Below are 19,555 nucleotides of genomic sequence, written 5' to 3' on the forward strand. Positions count from 1 at the left end.
AAAATGAGGGAGGGGAAATGAGAGGAAAAAGAGACATTCAAAACATCATTTGCTCTATAGGATCTTGCTGGGTGTTGGGTGTATTCCAAATCTTCAGTTTATTTTGTCCCTAACAGGAGAGGGCATTAAAGTGAACAGTAGCAAGTCAGACATGGGTTATGATCATTTAGGCTCCTATCCTGGAAGTGCTTAAGTATGTGTTTAACTTTATGCACATTTAGTCCCACTGAAACACGTGTGTAAAGTAAAGCTCGGGTACATTTGCAGGACCAGAGCCTTTGTTTTCCTTTAAAAGAAGAGAAACACTCCCAAAATAGAATAGTCAGAGGAAACTAGGCTTATACGGAGAATTATACCTTCTCTTTGAAAACTGGAAACGTAGACCGGAAAGAACAGGGGAAATACTTGACTTCATAAGGGGATGTTGCTGATGAATTCTGGAGAGAATTGTTTTCATTTTATAGAATTACTACTTGTGTCACATCCACCACAGAGTAAAAATAAGAAACTAAGACCCCATATGTACTCAGTTAGCTGGTCCCTTTCTCATTTTTCCATTTGTAATACCATGGGAGGACACAGTTCAAAGCTATGCAGAGGCAGTGTAGTCTACTGAATAGTGCATTAGACTGGGATTCATGAGACCTGGATTATATTCCTGGCTCTGCTACTAGCCTGCTAAGGGTCCTTGGACAAGTCACTTCACCTCTCTGTGCCTCATCTATCCCATTTGTAAAATAAGAATAATGATAGTAACCTCCTGTGTAAAGTGCTTTGAGATCACTGATGTAAAGTCGTATATAACTGACAGGTTTTATTTCTCATACAGTAGCAGGGGTTAGATTGTTTATATTAAGGGCTGTGGATTTTTGGATTTTCTTTTGTCATGATGTGCACTCCCTGGCAAAGCAGAGGATGAAGCAGTGTAGATGAAAACCATGCTTGCTTTCTCCCCATAGCCTGGGACAAAGCCAGCCCTCTTTCCCAAAACTGTGGCTCCCTACAAACGGTGTCTCCCCAAACGTGAGCCCTCCTGCCATTTCTGCTAACCCATGCTGGAGGGGCGTCGCCTCACCAAACCCACTCTACTCCTCATCTCTCCCCCTGCACCCTTCACTCCCTCCAGTGGTGCAAGTAGAAATCATTTCTTGCCAGTACTGCAGTCATGGAAGGGATACAAGGGGAGAGGGCACGTGCAGGGGCGGCTCCAGGCACCAGCACGCCAAGCGTGTGCCTGGAGTGGCAAGCCACGGGGGGCGCTCTGCTAGTCGCCGCGAGGGCAGCAGGCAGGTTGCCTTCAGCGGCATACCTGCGGAGGGTCCGCTGGTCCCGCGGCTTCGGCGGACCTCCTGCAGGCTGCCGCTGAATCTGTGGGATCGGGGACCTCCCGCAGGCAAGCCGCCGAAGGCAGCCTGCCTGCCATGCTTGGGGCAGCAAAATACCTAGAGCCACCCCTGGGCATGTGACCTCCCCACATGACCCTTCATGTGACTCCTCCCCACCCTGAGTCCCTCTTACAACCCTCTTTGTATATACAAACATCAACATGCTTAACTACTCACTTTCCCTCCAGATATGTAGTATTCAGTCTGTTTATATGGAATATGGGAGTTGGGTGAGGAGCCATTTCTGCATATGTATAACTTATTAAAAGACAATTTTTAAGAAGAACTCTATCCTAAACTGCTTTATGGTATTGTACCCAAACACTGCATTTCTCCTTTATAGGAACAGACTCCTGAAACTCTTACCAGGCCACAAAAGTGGTCCATAGTCATGCAAATAGTCCCATTGTCTTCAGTGGGATTGATCAAATGATTACAAGTTTACAGGATTAGGTTCTAAATTTGTAAATTATTGTGGATGAAACTGATAATGCCTGAGCTGTCAGATCAGAAGGAACTTTATTTGAATAAAGGTGGGCAGATGTGTGATAAGTTTTAGCTCCATTGCTAATATGAGGGACATATTTTCAGCAAAGTTCTTGGCAGATTCCTGAGGCAGCTGGTTTAAGGCCGTCAGTGTCCGGTATTATAATCTTCACTTATAGTTCTCTCCTCTACAAAGCTGGAAAATGAGGCATTTGTTTTCTTTGTTTTGCTGCTCCAATTCCAGTTAACAAAATGCATGTTAGACTAGTTTGGCTGCAAAAAAAAATTCTATGTACACTGGGGACAACACCTGATTCCTGTAAGGCTGCAGAACTGGGCTGACATCAGAATCCAAATATTCTCTGGTCAGTGCAAGCAGAGGCATTCCTCTAATGATTTGGAGTTGATGTGATGCAGTATGGATGTCATGGATAATTCAGACCAATGGGGAGAAACAGAATAAAAAACACTGTTTAAACACCTTCCGTCCAGGCCACCCTGCCCCTCTTGAGGACTCCTGACCAATGTAACAGCACGATATATATGCTAACAAACCTTCGTTTAAGTTTGTTAGCACATGTATTGTGCTAAGGGTGCTAGCATTGTGGTGCCCTACGCATCCCCAGGCCTCCACTGCGGGGGGTGGGGTGGGTGGGCATCTCCAGGCCTCTGCGAGGGGTGGCTGTACCCAAGGTCTGTGGGGGGCAGAAGCAGGCTTCAGGCTTGGAGAGTGGGGGGAAACCGCCCCCCAGCATGAGCCGGTGGAGCAGATTGGGCCTGGGTTGCTCCACGTCCTGTTGCCCTGTGGTTGCAGGGCGGGCCCGACTCTGCACTCATGGGGCGATGGGAAATGGAGTGACCTGGCCCCAGCCTGTTCCGCTCTGCTCCCCTAGCTCCCAGCCTTGGGACTTTGGGGGCAGGGGGAAACTGCCTCCCAGCACTCACCGGCAGCGCAGAGTGGGCTGGGGCCAGGTTGCTCCACTTCCTGCTGCCCCATGAGTGCAGACCCCTGCTGCAGACCCCCGGGATGTAGCTCAAGGGACGGAGTGGGGGCAGGGCTGGAGCAGAGCAGGGGTAGGAAAAGGCAGGATGGAGTGGAGTGGGGGTGGGAAGAGGCAGGGCAGGGGCTATGGGGAAGGGGTGGAGTGGGCATGGGGCAGGAGTGGGGGCAGCTTTCCCTGGCCATCTCAGCCAGCCGGGGGATCGGGCTGGCCACTGGAGCAGCACACTGATGCATAGAGCACCAGGAAATTTGGGGCAATTTGGTGCTCCAAACTTCCTGGTACCCTATGCAGCTGTGTAGTTTGTGTATGGGTAAGGATGGCCCTGCGTGTGCTGTTAAAGCCATTTAAGGAATGAATGCCCCCCCCCTAGGGCTCTGCTCCTTCAGAGTAGCGCGCAGCCCAGCCCCAAGTCTTTCCCGTACCCGCTAACAGTCTCTTGCCGCCCTACTTGCACCTTGACTCTCCCAAACCTGACCCTGTCCCGCCCCAGCTGAGCTCTCACCAACCCGGTTCACAACCAGCAGCGGAAGACCTGCGAGGTGCAGGCTGGGAGTTGTAGTCCGCCGCCTCCTGGGCGTCACAGGGAAGGGGGGCAAGGAGACTGCATTTCCCAGCGCGCCATGCGCGCGCATGCGCCTTTGCTTGTCCTGTCGCTGACGGCTGGGCCGGCTGGCCAGCCGGGTTTGTAAGTGTCAGAGGTCGCTGGGCTGCCTCACAGCCGGGCGCTCGGGGAGATGGACGGCTAGAGCCCGCGGCCCTCCGCCCCCCGCTCCTCCTCCGCCTCGCCGCCAGCATGTTCGGCCGCTCCCGCAGCTGGGTGGGCGGTGGGCACGGTAAGGCCGCCCGCAGCATCCACTCCTTGGACCATCTCAAGTAAGTGCGTGTGTCTGGCGGGGGGCGTGAGGCGGAGCCTGTGTGTCGGGGGCGTCGGTGGGGGCGTCGGGGCCAAGGAGGTAACGGGGGCGGGGGGGGGGGTCGGAGACCCCGTGGGACCGAGGTGGGGCTCAGGTCCGTGGTGTTGGGGTGCGGCTGGGGGAGCTCGGGCTGCAGGGGGGTTGCTCGGACTCAGCGAGAGTGAGCTCAGGGCTTCGCTGGGGCAGAAGGGACCCGTGTGGCTCTATGGCAAGCGGGTCTCGGGCGCTGGGACCTCGCTGGTGGGGTTGGGGTGCGTGGACTGGGAGACTGAGGAGGCCTGGAGGAGGCTGCAATGGAGGGCTCCAGACTCAGGTGCTGACAAGGCCTTCAGGGGTTTGAGTGGGTCGTGTGGCTGTGGAAGAGGGATGACGACTGGAGGAGTTTCACTCAGGGCTGCGATTGTAAACATGGACCAAGGATGTTCCCTCATTGTCTTACGTCTCTCTGTGAATGTTCATGTAATTATATTGCTTACAGTCCTCTTGAGTCCTCACAAGTGCTAATTAGGTCATATACATTTCTCCCTCTCTTCCCCCCCCAACCCAGTTCTGATTTTGCCTTGCAGGTGATTGGATGTTCCTAAGTATCTACAGGGTGGTGATGTAGTGGCACAGCATGAGAAGACAAAGCTACGATTTTATAATGCAATAAGCTTGTTCTGTAGAAGCAGCAAAGAATCCTGTGGCACCTTATAGACTAACAGACGTTTTGCAGCATGAGCTTTCGTGGGTGAATACCCACTTCTTCAGATGCAAGCTTGTTCTGTAGAACAAAGTCTAAAAGGTGGTAACCTTAGATGAGTACCAGCACTGTAGAGATAGGGGAGATACGGTTAACTGGGTCATGGAAGTGGTGAGAGAGTGCTCCAAAGTTGCACTACAAGTAATACAGAGGGTTTGAAAATATCACCTACTAGCCAGAGAACTAAACCTACTGGTGAGGAGGCAGGAAGGAGGGTCTTTCAGCACAGCCCAGAGGCCGGTGCTCTGGTTATAGGCCTCAGTCCCGATTACCAGGTGCTGGGAATCTTGCATGGGAACTATTTTTTAGGTATTACTCTCTGACCAGGGGCTGTCTAAGGAATATGAAGTCTTTGCACTGTAACTTTCTGTTGGAAAGGGGAAATAGTTTTCTTCTTCCACAATGACCCTCGATCCTGGGGGAAGTAAGAGTGTGTGTATGTGAAGGATGTTCTTTACTTCTTCTCCAGACCCCTGGCTGCTGTAAGAAAACCAGTGAGGTTAAGGTTCATCTCCCTATTGAATAATTCAGGTGCTGGACTCTACTATAGCTCAAATTTTCCCCAGTCATGAGGGAATGAAATTGACTTATTTTTGTTGCTTCCACCTGGTTCTGAAAAAAGCATTGAAATTGAATAGCCTTGCTAATTTCACAGTCTGGACAGTTTGGGAAAGCCACAAAAGCAGTAACTGAGTTGATTTTGGTAGATTGAGATACAACACTGCTTCAGTTCACTTCTGAAAAGTTTTCATTGCAACAGAACAGCCTAGAATGGTTTGAAAATGAAAGCTTATGTGTAGCTGTAATTGTTGCAGTGTTTATTATAGCTGTATTGTTCCCAGAATATTAGAAGGACAAGGGGATGAGGTAATATCTTTTATTGAAGTAACTTCTATTGGTGACAGAGACAAGCTTTCTAGCTACACAAAGCTTTTCCTCACAGGATGTATGGCTTTTTACTCCCAATTTTACCCTATGACTGCAGGGGTGTTAATGTGCCACTTCACCTTGAATGGCTTGTCTACACTTGAAATGCTACTGCTGTAGCACTTGAATGTAGATGCTACCTATGCTGATGGGAGGGGTTAGGTAATCCACCTCAACAGGCAGTAGCTAGGACAATGGCAGAATTCTTCTGTCAATCTAGTGCTGTCTAAGGGTATGGCTACACTTGCGAGTTGCAGTGCTGGTGGAGGCTTTCCAGCGCTGCAATTAGTAAGTGTCCACACCTGCAGGGCACATCCAGCGCTGCAACTCCCTGGCTGCAGCGCTGGCCATACACCTGGCTCAGCATGGGGAATAAAGATTGCAGCGCTGGTGCTGCAGCGCTGGTCATCAAGTGTGGCCACACACCAGCGCTGTTATTGGCCTCCAGGGTATTAGCAGATATCCCAGAATGCTTTTATAAATTACTCTTTGTTTTGTTATCCCGGAGCTGCTTATCTACAAACACAGCTCCTGTTTGCTGTGATCAATCTGTGAACAATCAAATGAGATAATGAGGCAGGCAGGGAGTGAGTGTTTGCTTGACAGAAACGGGGCAGAGGGGAGAGAGGGAGTCTGTTGACTGCAGGCTGTTTGCAGTTAAGAGTTAAGGGTAAGGGATCGGGAACATGTTCTGATTTTTCAAGTCAGGAAGCTAACACAGTGTTGGCTCCAAAAATCCACTCCCTCTCTCTCTCGCCCGCTCCCTGTCACACTGCGCCCCACCCCCCTCTTTTGAAAAGCACGTTGAACGCTGGGATAGCTGCCCATAATGCATCACTCCCAACAGCACTGTAAATGCTGCAAATGTGGCCACACACCAGCGCTGGTAGCTGTGAGTGTGGCCACACACCAGCGCTGGCCCTGCACAGCTGGATGACCAGTGCTGCAACTACCAGCGCTGCAGATTTGTAAGTGTAGCCATACCCTAAATCAGGTTTAGGTAGGCTTAACTATGCTACTCAGGGGTGTAGATTTTTCATATCTTGACCAACATAGTTAAATCAACCTCATTTTCTACTGTCGACCACACCTTAGAATATGTTTACTTATGCTAAACAATCTGCTCCACCTTGTATTTTAGCTGTGATGCTCTGAGTACCTTTCCCAGACCTGAGAAAGAGCTCTGTGTAAGTTCGAAAGCTTGTCTCTTCACCAACAGAAGTTGATCCATAAACCTTACTTACCTTGTTGCTGTAATTGATGGCTTTTGTTTCCTTATTTGCCAGGAGCAGCTTTCTACTTGCCAGTGATGAATAGGTGACTGGATTTTTCAAGACTAACTAATATTAATTACATATTCTAACAAGAAAAATGACAAATTCTCCTGGCCTACCTCTTTCCATCTTAGTATTTTCTCTCAGTGTAGGTATCATTTTAGCAAGCATCATCATGAAAAGTGAAGCTGTCACTTCATTATCCTGATGCCTTTCTCTCTTTATACATAATATTTTAGATGGATAAACTTTGGAGGTATCAGAAATTAAGGTTTCCCAGCATCTTGTCCATGGCTTTGAAATGACCATGCACTGTATACTGGAATTACCTGTTGTTCTGAAGTACTTTTTACATTAGCTTCCCCCAATAATATCTCTGAAGATGATGAAAATATACTTGACACACTCCCTTACCCCTTTACAAGACAAACAGGGAGGCAATTGTCTTTGTGACAGAATGTTTGCTTTGTGATTTTGATTATACTCAGATACTATGGTGATGGATGTATTAAACAATACAGTACCATGATAGTTCATCTAAAACATACATTTCAATTTCTTTTGAACAGAAGACTCCTGAAATACTTCAGGAAATTATAATGTGACCTGTCATATCAGGAACAGGAAGTGAGTGTCATATATGAGCTATCCATTCATTCTTGTAAAATGTTCTAAATTACAATTGATGAGCTGCTAAATGACTTCTGAAATTAGTTTATTTGGATTAGTTAACCAGGCTACAACATCTTGAGCTAGTGATGTTTACCAAACTGATCACATTTACTGTTTCTGGCAATCATACCATACACTGAGAAGAAGGACTCAGTTCTTGGCACTCATCACCCACCGTATTAGAGCCTGATCCTGATAATCTTTACTCATGTGAATAGTCTTTGCCCCATAGTAAGTCTCACTGAAGTCAGAGGGATTCCTCTCATGAGTAAGGATTTGCAAATCCTTAATTGGTAAGCATATTTAGTGCCATTGGTGGTGTTATATATTCTGTGCATCTTCCTATTTTTAAACTGGAATAAACAGGCACTAAGTAACTATTGCTGCATGTATGTTATCAACATCACTAATCTATAGCACAGTTTGACATGATCAGCACTCTCTTCTGAAGAGAGATGTAGGCATGAAATGGATGTTGCAGGTCAGGACTGAAGAGCATTGGTAGAGTTGTGTGGCAAAATGTTACCTTACATCTTGCTGTGCTGTAGTATACTTAGCTCTTGGCAGTACTCATAAGGTTGTACTGTATTTTCATGAGCATGACTCATGCATAGTTTAAAAAAGCCCCTAATTTCTTAACTGCCAAGATGGTTTGCAATCTTGATGGGTTCAAAGACACAAACAGGCTTTGTTTCACCTTTTTCATGTTGATATATTGGGAGATGCATCATAAGCAAACAATTGTACATAACTATTTGTGACAGCTCCATTTTAGAACATAAAAAAATCTTTCAAAACGTTACATCCTGACTGCAATTCTTATAGAATTCATAGAATATCAGGGTTGGAAGGGACCTCAGGAGGTCATCTAGTCCAACCCCCTGCTCAAAGCAGGCCCAATCCCCAGACAGATTTTTGCCCCAGATCCCTAAATGGCTCCCTCAACGATTGACTCTCAATCCTGGGTTTAGCAGTCTCATGCTCAAACCAATGAGCTATCCCTTCTCCCCCCAGCCTAAAGCAGGGGAGGGGGAGCTGGGACTTGCAGGCTGTGCAACTTAATGAGAAGTGGGTGACTCATCTGTGTGTCAGTTTACTAAGCTGTAAAATAGGTTCCCTGATCAACAGCAATGTTCTGAAGCTTAATTATTGTAAATTGCTTTGAGATCATGCACTGAAAGGTGTCTCTAAATATAGTTTATTTTGCTTGCCCCATTTGAGTTGGAGGAGAACACAGATATGATTAACAGTCTGTTTATAGTCATTCTGTAATATGCTTCCTGTTTGGATTAGGTTGTAACTTAAACCTGAAAGCAACATTCAGTGGTGATATCTAGAACTTTGAAAATAAAACTTGGAGAAAAGGTAGGGTGGGATATTGGGTTTTGTTTAATTAACAGGTTGATAGTGAACAGTGCATATGTTATAATGCTAGCATGTTTTTGTTCAGTCATTTATGCAAATTGGTCCCATGTACAGATCTGTGATCTAACTTTCTATTTTCTGCTGTGTTTATAGCAGTTGTGTTTCCTGTTTTGTGTTGTAGGGCAGGATTTCTCAACCTGTGGGGTGGGACCCAAAATTGGGTGGCCAGAATGTTTCAAAGGGTCCTGTGGGTCCTGTCCCACAGTGCTGACTGGGCTTGATTCCCTGCACTGCAACTCAGTGCCACTCAGGTTTGGCCCAGCCATTGTGATGACAGGAATCTGGGTAAGCCAAATTTGAGTTAGTGGCACTACACCCCATGAGCCAGGTCACAACTCCACACTCACAAATTTGGTCCAGTCAGGGGGGCAGGGCCAAACCTGAGTGGCGCTGCCACTCTGGAGGTACCAGTGCCCAGAGCAGGGAGCCTAGCGCAGGAGCCACCAATGTGGGCTGAGTGCTGGATCCAACAAAAACCACCCCAGGGCTTCCACCCCCAGACTATTTACTGGGTTGCGACAGGCCATACACATTTACAAATGGGTCTTGAGCCCCAAAAGTTTGAGAACTGCTGTTGTGTAGGGTATCCTTCAGAGTAAAGCCTACTGTCTTCCCTTTAATCCTTCTATGAAAATGAGTCTCCAACAAGGCAGCACGGCATATGGGTGTGGAACATCCCTGCCACCTTACCTTTCCATGGGTGTTTTCACTGCTGTGCAGTGCTTTCCCATTTCTTTTTCTAAAATGCTAAATTCTATCAGAAGAGAACCTATACCCTCTAGTTTTGTTTTCTAGAGAAACTTCTCAATGAATTATACTTCATATAATCAAGAATGTGAATTTATTATTTGAGCCAAGTATACAGTTTATTTCTGGTGGTGTCAGTGTGTTAGGCACTATATAATAGTAAAGTAAGCCCCGTTTCCTACCCTGAACAGCACGTAGCGAAACAGCTTATTTTTATGCATACTTACCAACATGTGACCTGATTCAGCTCCCATCGACTTCTATGGATAGGTGGATTAGACCTGTAACTAAGAGCTTGATTCTTTTCCTTACTTTTTAAAAAAAGTTTAGGGCTCATAAGGGTTCTAGACGTATTTTCCAGACAAGTACGGTGTAGACAGCAATAATGTACTGTTCCTCAGACAGACATGTCTGTGACTCATCTTTGATCTGGAAACGCCATTTCTAGGAGTCAAAGGACTCATTTGGTGGCCCAGTTTTTCTTGGCCACTTTGCTGAGATTTGAGGGATGTGGGGTCTGTACTATGCCAGCTTTTGTTTTGTGATGTGGACTACTTTGGTTTTTTGTTTTTTTTTAATGGTAGTGCCTGGAAGCTCCAGTCAAGGTCAAGAGCCCATTATATTGAGTGCTTTGTAAACATGTAGTAAGACAGTCCCTGTCCTGAAGAGCATGAACTCTAGTTTAAGACCAGATATAAGCAGACATAATATACAAATAGAGGGAATGGAGGAAGGAGAATGAGGGTAATGGTGAGAGCAACACCAGATTTAATAAATTAGTCATATGCACAGCTAAATGGCTTCAGTTATTTTTAGTTTTAAAATATTAAAGAAAAACTAACCCCCACTGGCCTCCTGCTTCATCATTGTTAGTTAACTTAGACATGGTAGAAGTTGGATCTTGAGGAAGGATTTGAAACAGGCATGAATAGTTGTTTTTTGGACTAATTAAGGGAAAGCATTCCACATGGTGTTACTGAAACCTGGTGGAATGATTCCCATGACTGGAATGGTAAAATCAATGATTGTAACCTATTTAAGAAGGAGGGAGAGTGATACTGTTGAAAATGGCATTGTCTGTTTCTGAGTCACCAACAACTTGGAAGAAAATGATCTTGAATGCTGATAGATCAGTATCCTAAGAGATAAGGCACAGGATGGGCTATTAGGTGTTGTCTGCTACAGACCACACTAGGGAACAGGATGACTGTATTGTGCACCAATCTATAATGTATAGGAAAAAAGCTGTGTGATCATGGGATACTTCAACTGGAGAGACATATGCTGGAGATCTCACGCTGCCAGTACTAAAACATTCTTGGAATTTCTAAATATTATAGATGACAATTTCCTACCTCAGTGTTGCATCCAGCATAGGGGAATTCTATATTAGACCTTGTCTTGACAGATAAAGATGACCTGATCACAGAACTAAAAATTAATGGCAACTTAGGTACAGGCGATCATGACATAATCACATTTATAATGTGTAAATAGAGTAAAGACCAGAACAGTGATGTATATACTTGGTGCTTTAAAATGGCCAATTTCACAAATCTGAAAAGAATTGAGCCAAATCATCTGGAAGGAAGAACTTAATCAGAATGATTGAGAATTGTTTAAGAACACTTTACTAGATGCCAAAAAAGTCCAACAATCAAGAAAGAAGGCCATATTGGTTTAAAAAAACCTGCCCTGGTTTAAAGGGAAGTGAAGGCAGCTAAAAAACTAAACAAAATAAAAATATAACAAATGGAAGAAAGGGGAAGTTGATAGTAATTTAATATAAATCAGAAACTGGGAATCGTAGAAAATTGATAAGGGGAGCAAAGAGAAATTTGTGTTCAGTAAAGTTAAGGACAACAAGGAAGAGTTTTTAAAATAGGTTAGGAACAAAAAGAATCCTAACAATGGTATTAGCCTACTACTGGATGGAAATGGTAGAATTATCAATAATGCAGAAAAGGCAGAAGTGTTCAATAAACATTTCTGTACTGTATTTTGTGGGGGGAAATAGATGATGAAGGTTTGAGGGTGTCGTGGTAAGGTACAAGAATAGTAAGTTAGGAAGGGACCAAGAAGTTTGGACAAGAGGCCTGAAACTGAAGCAGTGCTGGAAAGTGGGGATGACATGATCAGAACAGGTCAGGAACAGTATGTTCATAGGAACAGTATGTATAGAGTAGAGGTGACAGGCAGGCCACCGATGAGGAGGCTAGAGTAGTCAAGACAAGAATTAAGAGTTGGGAAAAGTTTTAGTGATGCAGACAGAACAGGTTGGATCTTTGCAATGTTATGGAGGGAAAAGTGGCAAGATTTGGGAATGGGTCTAGAGAGGTCATAGTTGGAGATGACGTCTAGGCCTGAGTGACTGGGACCGTAATGGTGTTACCAACCGTCCCTGAGAAAGGGAAAGGCCTTGAGTAGTACGGCCTACACTGTGATTTGTGAGGCTGATGAAGACACCCTGACTCTAATCAACTTCAGACATACTTAGGGTGACCAGACAGCAAATGTAAAAAATCAGGACGGGGGCTGGGGGGTAATAGGAGCCTATATAAGAAAAAGACCCAAAAATCGGGACTGTCCCTATAAAATCAGGACATCTGGTCACTCTAGACATACTAGACTGTTGGCACCACCAGTAAATATAGGTAAGAGCATGCTTGTTTGCTGCTTCTAGGTGGGGGAGGAGTTAAGAGCTTCTGGAGTGGTGCAAACAGACAGAAGTGTTACTAATCATTGACCGTTTTCAGTTTTCCCATCTTCTTGTGAAATCCAAAATGATGACATTGTGAAGGGGCAGAGAAAGCTGCAGATTTTGCTTCATTTTTTGCTACTGAATTGTGTATTTCAGTTCCAAGCTCAGTGTCCAGCAACAGAGAGAGGTACCCACCTGTAAAACAAAATCTGGGTACTGTCCTGATGTGAAAGATGAATCACCTTGTTCACAGTCATGAGGAAAAGGAGTGGTGCTGCTGGGTTTCTTACAGCATGTAGAAGGAAGAAAATCAGTCTGACTAGCTCATTTTCTTCTGGGTTTCTTGACTTCTTGTTTTCCAAATCTTGCTTTTGAAAACAAGCCCATGCTCCTTGTGAATGAAGTATATAAAATTAGTAGTTAAAAATATACCCCAACTTCCCTGATAAAAATGGACTCTGTTTCTTTCTGAAAGAGTATTAACTTTATTCTTGTAATCTATTAAGACCTGGAATATGCTTGAGTGACTTGGTTGTCCGTGGAGCCTTAATTTCTGCGCACCCCCCCCCCCCGGTCTATAAGCAATATGATAGTCTTTAATTCAGTGGTGCTCAAACTTTTTACCTCATGCCCCCACCCTTCACTCTGTCAGCTCCCCTCCCTCTCCAAGCCGGGAGCGTGTTTCTGGGTGGGGGAATGTGGATAGGGCAAAGGGGCCGGGCAGGGGGATGTGAACAGGGTAAGGGGTCCGAGAGGCAGGGCCACAGCGTGGCTCAGGGCTGGCAGGTGGGGCCACAGCGGGGCGCCCACTCCCCCCCCACCTCCCCTGTGGGGACTGTCCTGGGCCCCAGCTGTACCCCCTCGCCCTGAATGTTGCTCCCACCCCCTTAGGGGGGCATCCCACAGTTTGAGGACCTCTGCTTCAATTACATAGTCAGACTATTTTTTCCACTGGTCTCCTTCCTCATATAGTGCTCACTGAATGATCAGCTATTCAATATTTTGTTGTATGGCCCTAGGCCTTGTTTTCTACACATTATTCAAACCCTGCTGTGAATACAGAATTTTTAATTTCTTCATATGTTTTTCTATAGAGCTTATCACTGTAGCATGAGTTGTTTGCAAATGGTCCTTTCTGACCTTAAAGTCTATGATTCTAAATATAAATTAATTTTCTCTATACCGCTCTGAGCTAAGGCACAGAAATTAAAGTCAAGTGTTCACTAACTTTGGGTGCCCAATTTGAGATGCCTGTGGCCTGTACTTGCAGAGTACCTGGCAGTTTATAGCAGTTCACTTGTTTGTTACACAGCTTTTGTTGACCTCTGTTGCCGAAGTGTGCTCAGTACTCCTGCAAATTGACATCTTGGGTCTGAGTTTGGCATCCAAAAAATGAGGAACTTTGGTGGCTACTTGTAAAAAAATATTTTAAATGACTTGCCCCCCATCACATAGGAATTCTGTGGGAGAAATAGGAATAGAATACAATTCTCCACAGTAGAATTCAACTGCCTAAACCAGAGGTGGGCAAACTATGGCCCGTGGGCCATGTCCAGCCCGCAGGACCATCCTGCCTGGCCCTTGAGCTCCCGTCCAGGGAGGGTAGCCCCCGGTCCCTTGCCTGCTGTCCCCCCTCCCCTGTAGTTACGCCACTGCGCGGGCAGCACTCTGGGCGACGGGATTGCGCGCTCCTGCTGAGCAGCGCAGCAACATGTCTGGCTCCGGCCAGGTGGCGCGGATACCAGACATGCTGTTCTGAGCGGCATGGTAAAGGGCCGGGGAGTGTGTGGGGGTTTGGATAAGGGGTAGGGGGTCTCAGGGGACAGGGGGCAGTTGGATGGAGCAGAGGTTCTGGGGGGCGGTCGGGGATGGGGAACATGGAGGAGGGGTTGGATAAGCATGGGAGTCTCAGGGGGTGGGTGTGTGGGTAGGGGTCAGGGAATGGGGCAGATGGATAGGCGTGGGGTCCCAGGGGGCCTGTCAGGGGGTAGGGGTGTGGATAGGGATTGGGGAAGTCAGGGGGCTGGGAGCAGGGGAGTTGGAGAGGGGGTGGGGCCCCACGGGGTGGTTAGGGGTGGGGGGGTCCCGGGAGGAGGAAGTTAGGGGACAAGGAGTGGGGGTGGGGGGATTGGCTAGGTTGGGAGTTCTGAGGGGGGGCAGTCAGGGGGTGGGAATTGGGAGGGGTTGGATAGGGGGCAGGGGCCAGGCTGTTTGGGGCCCTCCATACAGTTTTGCAACCCCAATGTGGACCTCCGGCCAAAAAGTTTGCCCACTCCTGGCCTAAACCATGAGACCATCCTTTCATATCTTGCAGCCCCCTGCTTTGTTCCCTACATGCTGTCTAACTTCTGAAACAACCGAGTCCTACAGATAACAGCCACTTGCATAACACAACCTTGATGTTTCTGTTCCAGGGTGACCTGCACCTTTCACCCCTCTGGTCTGAATGCACTCTCTGTTTTTAGGCCTCTTGGCTTCATTTATCCTCATGTGGTATCCTGCGATTATCCCTCTTAGACCCCATATCTGGGCTGCAGCCTGCCACTTACCAACCATGACTACTTGGTAGACCCGACTGGCTTCAGCACCTTCAATTCTTGCCTTCAGTAGCTGTGATCAGACAGCTTTCTTAAAACAAAGTTTTGTTTAATCTTAACAGTAGGAATAATAAAGCATAAGAGGTTTGTAACACAATAAACTATCTTCATACATAATTATCTATCTTAAGCTTGCCATCCCCTGGGAGCTTAGGGAGGCCCAGCTGCTTCAAATCTCCTCCATAGGGCATGTCTCTCAGCCCGTTCTTTCCGGCCAGCTCACTGACAACTGTCCCCTCTCTTGCAAGGCCTTTTAACTGTTTAGTGTCCTTTTATCTTAGTCTCCAGCCTTAGCAAAACAGCTGTGTAGTTTTTGCTGGAACATGGAATTAGGATCGTCACAGCGAATAGTTCAGGTATTGTTTCTTAACTTCCTGAGTGTGTGCTCGGTGGTGTCTTTCTGGACCCATTGTATTACCTTCCTGCTTGCTTCCTAACATCCCTGCTAGTAAACTAAACCACCTGTACATAGAGTACATAGTCTGATGTATAGATGTACATAACCATTTCACATGACCTGGTGACAAATAGTATCCATAAATTAATATGAATCAGCCTTTTGTCCTTCATATCTAATTCATTCCCTGAGCACCACTCCTCCTATGGACTGAATGAGATTGGGGTCCTGCGTGTAGTAAAAACAGTATGTGATCATGTAATTAAAGACCATAATGCATACACACAATGTGTCTGAATTAAGGCTGCATGGGCAACTTTAATTCAGCATTTCCTAACTTTTCAGTGTTTGACATTGCAACCATAATGTTCTCTTAAAGTAGCTTTCTTGTATGTAATATTATATGATATAAAAATTAATCTGCACAACATCCCTGCGTGTTTTTTACCTTTATGTTAATGAAACGTAACACTGAGCTTTAGCATAGTTTTTGTCAGGGAATATTTAATTAGTCCTTGATCCTATTCTTCTGCAGATCTAATCATAAATGTAAATTTTGGCCTTGAGACCTAGAAACACCTGTTTTCTTTCCACAAAGGCACCTGCCCCTTCACAGACCAGGAGAGTTAATTACAACAGCAGTGACATTGAAACCCAAGAAAATGCACTCAGACTTATGTTATGTCTACACTTGAACTGCTACAGTGGGGCAGGAGGGGTTCTCCCATTGGTGTGGGTAATCCACCTCCTTGAGGTGGTAGCGAGGTCAGCAGAAGGTTAGAGGGGTTAGGTCAGCATAGCTATGTCTCTTGGGAGTGTGGATTTGTCATACCCCTTAAAGAAGTAGCTATGGAAATGTAAGTTCCCAGTGTAGACCGGTCCTCACCTTGTCATCACTTAATTTTATACTTATTCTTTTGGTAACCCAAGCAACAATGAGTTTTCCAGTAAAATTCACCAGGCAAACAACTGGGAAACTTGTAATCAGTTTCCAGGAATATAAAGCCCTATTCACAATGGCATCATGTTAAAACGTCTTCAAATTTAGTTTTTTGCAATTTGTCACATTGTGTACTAAACAAAATTAGTTTTTGGTAATGTTAGGCCTGAATAAAGATGTAGCACAAAACCAGTTATGCCAACCTGACTGAAGTCAGGCTAACAGGTTTCTGGGTAATCCCAGAGTGGAAAATACTGAGAAGCAGCATTGTCTCACAAAGCCCTGGGAAAGAGTGAGGGGGCTGGTACCAGCTGTGTTGTGTTAAGAAACAGTGTTTGAAGAACTGATAAGAAACACAAGCATCTCACAGTTCTGACTCTAATTCCCTGGTTCTGACTCTAATTCCCTGGTTTAGTGTTCGGTGTGTTTTAACTCCCTCACATTCCTAACCTTTGGCGCTTGTTGAGATATTAACAATTTAATGCTGAAGAGACTAGGCATGCGTATCTATTAGAAGGTGTCTAATTTCTAGTTGTTAGACAAAGGGGGTGGGTTGCTCAAGTGAATGATCTATGACATAATAAAACTGTCTATATAGGCTAGTACTAAGCTGTAAAGGGCGGCTGGTTCTCTTCGGATACGGGCTGTTCTCTATTGACGCGTGCACTTGTCAATAAAGAGCTTTTGATCGGACCTTGCTGGTGTTGCCTGTCTCTCTGCGGTCAGACAACGAACTTCGCTGTCGGGGTTCGAGTCCCTGACAGTAACCCTTTGGGAAACAGCTCAGAAATGCTTTGCAATGTATAGTGGCTTGGGGGCAAAGTTGAGTAATATCTTACGACTGCTTCTACTGTTTACTTTGACCAGCATTGCATTATTGGACTTATTCTCTCTTCTTCCCCCCGCCCCCAAATCTTCTGAAATTTAATTTAGTTAATTTCTAATAAATGCAGCCACTTGCACAGATTCATTTCTCTGTACATATGATAGTTCAGGTTCACGGTTACTTCAAATAAACAGGGCTGAATATATGTAAAATATTGCACAGTTGATAGTTACCTCTGAACTAACCCTCTCTCCTCTCACCCAAGAGGAACTAACATTTGCTATCATCACACTGTTCTCTCTGGTTGTAACACCCCTTCTCCTACTCTGTCTGGGCCTTGTCTATTTAGACGGTAAACTTTTAGAGGCAGGGATTGTTTATTACTGTGCCAAGCGTAATGGTATCCATTCTTGGGGACGATCCTTAGGCATGCTATGATAAACATGGTTAACTGAGTAAGTATGTGTATTTTAACATTGGATCATACTAAATTTCAGTTTTCCTCATTTGGATTCCCTGCAAGTACTTACCTGGGAGGACAGACTGAATCTTGTAAAGCTGTGTCCTAATAACAGACAACATAATTGATTTTAAATGGTATACAACAGAACTGAGGTTGAAGAGAATAGCTCCCACTGTATTTTAGCTGCAAAATGTATTAATTACTTTCAAACTTTCCTTTTCTTATCATGACTTGACAGTTGTTGTTTGGCAGGGCTTTTGGAGCTGGGCATATTTTGAAACTCTTGGACCCTGTGCTGAACAGTGTGTTCTGGTCTACACTAGTAGTTAGACAATGTTCTGCATCATTTAAAATACACACCCATTTTTCAGCAGTGTTTAAATTTCCTAATGTAGACACAGCTCACAATGTGAGGGTGACTCAGCATAAAATATGCTGTTTTCCTGCAGATAGTTGAGAGTAGAAAGGTCAGGATAGGCTCATCTGTGAGCTAGAGCAGGGATCAGCAACGTCTGGCCCGTGACCCGCCAGGGTAAGCACCCTGGCGGGCCAGTTTGTTTACCTACCGCATCCACAGGTTTGGCCAATCGCAGCTCCCACTGGCCATAGTTCGCTGCTCCAGGCCAATGGAGGCTGCGGGAAGCGGCGCAGGATGAGGGATGTGCTAGCTGCCGCATCCTGGCGCTCCCATTGGCCTGAAGCGGCGAACTGCGGCCAGTGGGAGCCGCAATCAGCCGAACCTGGGGATGTGGCAGGTAAACAAACTGGCCTGGCCCGCCAAGGTGCTTACTCTGGTGAGCCGTGTGCCAGAGGTTGCCGATCCCTGAGCTAGAGTATTACATGTGGGTCTCCTTGTCTAAATGAACATTTTAGTTCGTGGCAAGCTTGGGGTATGATTCTACCTTGCACTAGTATTCCAAGGGCTAACTGTTTGTTTGTGTGGACCCTGCCGATATACATTAACAGTTTATAAATGGAGTTTGCTTTAGTCCTCTTTGAGACAGGGCTAGGGCCTGCTCTACTCTTAAAAGTTCAGTCAACATAACTCTGGCACTTAAAGGTGTGAAAATATATAAATATACTTACAAGTCTGAAAAAAATGTGGCTTAACTCTTTTATAACTACATAATGCTTATCAGGCTTCCAAACATAATTTCCCTAACACAGTGGTCCCCAACGCGGTGCCTACAACGCTTCTTGATGACGCCGCTTCTTGGTGGCATTTCAGCAGCTGGTCGTCTAGCACCCGCCACACTGAAAGGTTGGGGACCACTGCCCTAACGTAACTTACGTTGTGCTTTTCTTCTATTTTCACGTATTTACCCAAGTAAAATGAGATTGGTACTACAGCTGTGTACAGGCACTCATGTTGTTTCCTATCTGGCCTGGTTAAGACATTTGGAGTTTTCAGCCATAAAATCTAGCCCTTTGGTTCAGACTGAGCCTTCAACCCACCTCCTCTCAAAGTAGTGTTTAAATATACATGGTCCAAGTCTGGGTAACTCAGCTCCATGCCAGGTGGATTCAAGACATCCCTGACTGGCATCAACAATTAAGAATCCAAACAAAGATGCATTCCATGCAGCAATTCCATGGCTGTAATGATGCAGTATGTATTTCAGCTAACTCTACATGCAACCTTCTAGAATGAACCTTACGGGGTATTTACAGCTCTCCTTGCACTCCGTAACTATGTTTACCCACTTTGCTTTTTCTTCTCTCCCTTTTCCCATGCTATTCGTACCCACTTAAGAAACACAACAAATTCCAAAAAGATCACATTGTTGACATTTAATTATTTTTATTATGTACATTTGTCATCATTCTAGGAAGTTAGTTTACCTCTCACTGTTGCCTATTCATTGCTCCACCCTACCTCCAATGTAATTTTTAAAATAAACAGAAGCAATTACATCAGGGGAAAAAAATCAAGTTTCTTTCCTGGGATATAGTAGTAATTGTGGGAAAATAGGTTCATAGAGAACATTTGAAAATGATTGTGAAAATTACAGCCCAACATTGTTAAACACAACAATAGTACCTAATTACATGTTT

The 19,555-nt window shown here is 45.5% G+C and overlaps 1 protein-coding gene across 15 annotated transcripts in view; it reads left to right on the forward strand.

Moving 5' to 3' along the window:
* CLEC16A (C-type lectin domain containing 16A) overlaps window positions 1-19,555 on the forward strand; it is a 204,653-nt gene that overhangs the window by 16,713 nt on the left and 168,385 nt on the right. For 8 of the 15 annotated variants that reach the window (XM_044978768.1, XM_044978769.1, XM_044978773.1 and 5 more), the window contains exon 1: window positions 3,551-3,748. The exons of 1 other annotated variant lie outside the window; for it this stretch is intronic. In XM_044978768.1, coding sequence (XP_044834703.1) covers window positions 3,669-3,748 — 80 coding nt within the window. In that variant the 5' untranslated portion in view covers window positions 3,551-3,668. Of the gene's footprint in view, window positions 1-3,549; window positions 3,749-19,555 lie in introns of those variants that run through there. 6 more of the 15 variants (XM_044978771.1, XM_044978778.1, XM_044978780.1 and 3 more) reach the window with 1 other exon arrangement.

Source organism: Mauremys mutica, chromosome 11, assembly GCF_020497125.1.
Source record: "Mauremys mutica isolate MM-2020 ecotype Southern chromosome 11, ASM2049712v1, whole genome shotgun sequence".
NCBI lineage: Eukaryota > Metazoa > Chordata > Testudines > Geoemydidae > Mauremys > Mauremys mutica.